The sequence below is a fragment of the Oratosquilla oratoria genome, chromosome 27 (assembly GCF_046742065.1).
Source record: "Oratosquilla oratoria isolate Oo_2021 chromosome 27, ASM4674206v1, whole genome shotgun sequence".
Taxonomy (NCBI): domain Eukaryota; kingdom Metazoa; phylum Arthropoda; class Malacostraca; order Stomatopoda; family Squillidae; genus Oratosquilla; species Oratosquilla oratoria.
Genome location: NC_134803.1, coordinates 54,187,674 through 54,192,673, shown reverse-complemented (window position 1 = coordinate 54,192,673; position 5,000 = coordinate 54,187,674). Strand labels below are relative to the sequence as shown.

Below are 5,000 nucleotides of genomic sequence, written 5' to 3'. Positions count from 1 at the left end.
CACCTGAATACGCACATATACTCTCTTACACATATACAAAACTTGATCACATATACGCTCACCTTCACAGTAAGGATAGCATGTAGTTAGGCAGGTCAAAGGTAAACATGAACATGGGTTGATAGTCAATGCGAACAATGGGAGCATGTGGCGGATGGAACAGCTGGCCAGAGAGAGGAGGAATATGACAGACGTGTTTCACAAATGGGATATGACAGTACGAGCTTCACAAATGTGGCCAACATTGTGCAGTGGAGACAGGCTAGTCATTAAGAAGTGAGACAAGACAGACGCTGACTGATGGCATAGGTAAAGAGAAATAGTGGGAATGGGTAAGAGAAGAGTAACAAGCCAACAGTACCTGTGTTTCTGCACCTGTACCTTCGTACGCCACCGCCGATACACACCATCAGGTGCGTCCACTATCGGCGGTGCGAGCTCCAACTATCATGTACCTTGGCCATCAAATACCGAATTGTATACCGTCCACGGTGCACGACAATACACCAAGCATCGCCCACTTCATCCGTGGTGGACTCCACTGATATAATACAATCAACCATTGGTGAGGGATGGGGTGAGTCTGCAGTACCCATACACTACCTTCGAGCCGGGAGTGGCTACGGCTTGCTACACACATCCATATCATACATCTAGAGTGTGGCTGTATGTATGTCCACACACATACACACACGCATACATACACTCACTTTGTATATCACTGCAATGGAATATATAAGAATATTCATAGGTTTCTAGCGTCTCCAAGTAGACCACAGCGTCTCCAAGTAGACCATAGAATACTTAAGATTAACTTTGGTATATATCTCGACTAAACGCCTGATATAAATAGATAACTTATAAATTAACCTGTAAAATGTTTACCTTTTCTGGTGTGAAGTAAGAAGAATAAAACTAAAGACTACAAAAATAAAAGCTATCTGTGGTATATAAACAGTGTGGAGGTCATCGTCTGGCAATGACAGTGGTGCTTCGTTGGAAGGTTTTCTTGTTCCCGGTTTCTAGATGTCTTACCCGATCCACTCCCGGCCAGCGGGTTTCTGTTCTCGGGAAAGGCCTCTCACTAGTCGGATCACCCAAGTGGTGGGCTCTTAAAACTTGCTCAGCCCTGCTCAGCCTAAATGTTCTTTTCTTGAAGAGATTAATGGTTTCGAAGATGACTGGGGACTATTCGTGGTGCCATGCGACAGTGCTTAGGTCTTCATCTTCCTGTCGTTCCTATAAGAACGTGTTTGGGTTTCTCCGCTCTTGAATGCAGCTGATGTCCAAATTAGCCCTGCATGGCTCATGGCATCGATTGTTCAGATGGAGGATTTTATGTTGTTGTTTTTTTTCCGAGGATGAGAAAAATCGTGGCTAGACCGAACGAAGGATCCTGTTGGTGCAAAGAAGATTGGAAGGCGTGGTGCAAAGGGGGGATGGAACAGCTTGGTAGCAGGCGAAGGGCCATGACGATGGACAGGAGGCAGGGCGAAGGATTCACTCCAGGTGACGTCACGTATAGTCTGCTACTTATTACTTGCCCACAGTGTGGATCAACAATTTGTATTCCTCGGCAGCATCATGGAGCAAGAGATCGTACAAGCATTGTTCGAACACGACGTTAGCGAAGCAGTCCCGTCTGTGGATACAAAATAGTACTTGGTGAGTCAAGTGCGTTCTTATGTGGGATGGAGTGAGAGGAGAGGGTATGTGGAAAGGGCGGTCAAGGGGGAATGACGAAAGAATCCTTGTAGAGATGAAAGAAAACCGGGCAGATAGTGGAGCGGACATGGAGGAGAAAATGAGATAAAGGAAGTTTATGAAATGGGAAAGGGTAGGAGGAGGGACGATCGAGGCTGCGGGATGGGCACCAGGACGGGGGAAGGAAAGAGGATGTGGGAGAAGGAATGTACGGAGACGTTATGGGAGAAGCCACGTGCAAGAAGTTAAAAACTTAAACTGAGGCCAACGAAATGGGCACAGTGCTTTTTTGGAAGGCGAGTGGAGAAGAAGGGATTTAAGAGAGCAAAGGGCAGGATGAGGAGGGGCTGGGAAATAGTGATGAATATACTACAGTGATGAGCAAAGGGCAGAATGAGGAGGGGCTAGGAAATAGTGATGAATATGCTACAGTGATGAGAAAGAGATGAGCAAGGTGAGATAAATAGATAACGTGTGGAGGAGGAAGATTATAAAAAGGAACGAAAATAATAAGGAAATTAAATTAATGACAAAAAGTAGTAATAATAATGAAACGACATGAACTCAATATATATTTCAAACTAAAATATAGAACCAAAGGTGAATAAAACATATACAACAAAACAAATAAAAATGAACAATGAAAATGTGAAGAAAGTGAAAACAAAAGAGTAAAAATTAAATCAAAGAACCAAAATCCTTAACCAACCGAAAATTATTCATCTCCTTGGAGCTTCTGCGCTTTGGTCAAGTAATGCCCAATATCCAGTCTGAGGTCCATAACACAAAAGAAGAACATTTCGGTTCTGAAGCAATCCCGGCTGTTGGGAAATCACGTCAGGTCAGGAGAAAATAATAATAATAAAGATAATAGTAACAATAATAATGATAATAATAATGATGATGATAATGATAATAATAACAATAATGATTATGATTATGATAATAATAACAGTAATAACAAAATTAAAGTTATAGTGATCTTGAATTAGATTTAGGAAAACGAACAAAATATTTACTGTGTAAACAAAAAACTTGAAAAAGAACATATAAAGATCACGACAAAAATATATATTTTGAACTGAAACGAAATGTCAAGAAACGTTTTCGTAAATTGCATGGGGAAAATAATTAGAATTTAGTACAAACTATTGGGTCATTAAATGTGTGTGGTTGTGGCACAGGTGAGTGCAAAAGGGACTGACAGTATGTTTATGAGAAGGAGGATGGATGTGTTAGCGTTAAGTGAAATAAAGTTGAAAGGGAGGGGTGTTTTTGAGTTTGTGAGTGTGGTAGGCTGAGTATCTGGAGTGCTGAGGGGGCAAGGAAGGAAAGGAGGGGCTCTACTAGTAAATAATGAGATAGGAAATTGCATAGTGGAGTGAAGTGTCTTTAAGGTTGATGTGGGTGAAGGTGAAACTGAGATGGGAGATGTGGGTTTTGTGCGGTGGATTGAGTCAGTGATGGGTTTGCTGGATAAGACGATGATGGCAACAACGTACCTGCACTCGAATTCGACGTGAGGCTTGCGGTAAAGGTTGTAACAGTCGTCGCACACACGGTCGAGCTGTTTGTACATTTGCCGGTCGTAGGATCCCTTACAGGAGGCGTCGAAGAGCGACCGTTTCGCCAGGCTGCGTCCCACTGGCTGCGGCGCCTGGAGTGCCCCAGGGGAAGGGCCAGCTGCTGCTGAGGCGTCCGACAGAGCTTTCTCTAAACCAGAAAACCTGTTGGAGACGGTGCGACTCTGTACGTAGATGGACGCCGACAGAACGAGCAGAACTGCCACAACGATTGACATCTGGAAGAGAGTGTAACAGAGAGATGAAAAGGGTGCTAATACTGCCTGAGAGGGTGCAGAGATCGTGGTATTTTTTATGAGCTTTGTTGGTATTCCCCATGGGTTACCACTGAGCACAATATTGCCCCGCAAGACGCAATCATTGAGATTTATTTAAAGAGAAAGGTAGAAAGGAAGGGTGGGAGATAGTGAAGATTAGTCTTCACCCATTAAAGAGATATTGATTATGATAATTACTGCAACTGTTGTCAATAGCCCATAAAGTGTGGGGAGATCAGATGGGTATTAGAATCGTTGAGACATGAACGGACAAAAGACAGGGGTACCCACTTCCACATGTTAATACTCCTGCTGTCGGGCGAAATATTGCACGCAGTAGGTATCATTATATATTCACGAGAACATCAATGGTTGTTTAAATGTTTACGGTAAGCATGTGATGATATATATTTACTGACTTATCTATTCATTTGTCTATGGATTCATGTATTCATTCATCTATTACGCGTCCATGTGAAACCACGGATAGCTCAGGAATCGAGCACTGGTTTCATGCGCTAAGAAGCTGAGTTTCTTTCACAAATATGCGAAATTAATTTGACTGGTAATATATATATATATATATATATATATATATATATATATATATATATATATATATATACATATATATATATATATATATATTTTTTTTATATATACATATGTTAATAAGAACACGGGTACGTGTGTTCACTTATGCAAAGTAGACCAGTTGGAAAAAGAAACTAACAAGGCAGAGCGCTTTCGCATATTACATCTTCAGTGGAAAAAGTACTTTTTGTACTGGATGTAATATACGAAAGCGCTCTGCTTCTTTAGTTTCTTCCCAAGTGGTCTACTTTGCATATATATATATATATACATAAATTGAACAATACTAGAGTTTAACGGTATCTCGATGCTCTACGCCTGTTCCATTTCTAACTACGACCACAAAATTTTAGAATGGGACGGGCGATTTATTAGTTGAACCTGTGTACGGGTATTCTATAGAATCTAATTATCCCGTAGGAGGCGAACCAATGTGACATCCACCAGAAAGAATTGAAATATCTTATGTGCGTGTGTGTGTCTCGAAGTGGGATTGCATACACATACACTGGCTCATACAAATGTATACTATAATGCACACTCCACTGTATACATCTGTATTCCAAGACACTCATAGGGTAAAACAATACACAGAACTATACACCCAGTTACAGACCCACGCGAAATCCACAACACAGAGGACACAAACAGACGTAGGCACAAGGGTACTCAATCACAGCACTCCACGCAGATCACGACTATGAGCAAAATCGCAAACTTCTACTCAAAGACGATTATGCACACACTATTCCGCGCAAGAGAGTGACAGACACGCGGATACATGTTACGGACGAGGAGATCGTACCTGGTGGTTGGCCATTGTATTGATGAGGGTAGACTTGGAACTGGAGGTAACCGGACG

General features: G+C 41.9%; 1 protein-coding gene across 2 annotated transcripts in view; it reads right to left on the bottom strand.

The window, feature by feature from the left end:
• The window catches only part of LOC143040072 (crustacean hyperglycemic hormone-like), a 5,270-nt gene that overhangs the window by 105 nt on the left and 165 nt on the right, over positions 1-5,000 (bottom strand). The window contains exons 1-4 of one of the 2 annotated variants that reach the window (XM_076210728.1): positions 4,944-5,000; positions 3,207-3,505; positions 2,414-2,525; positions 1-1,642 (exon numbers count right to left, since the gene is read on the bottom strand). The exon at positions 1-1,642 is cut by the window's left edge and continues 105 nt beyond it; the exon at positions 4,944-5,000 is cut by the window's right edge and continues 165 nt beyond it. In XM_076210728.1, coding sequence (XP_076066843.1) covers positions 2,420-2,525; positions 3,207-3,505; positions 4,944-4,958 — 420 coding nt within the window. In that variant the 5' untranslated portion in view covers positions 4,959-5,000 and the 3' untranslated portion in view covers positions 1-1,642; positions 2,414-2,419. The remainder of the gene's footprint in view (positions 1,643-2,413; positions 2,526-3,206; positions 3,506-4,943) is intronic. The other variant, XM_076210729.1, reaches the window with a different exon arrangement.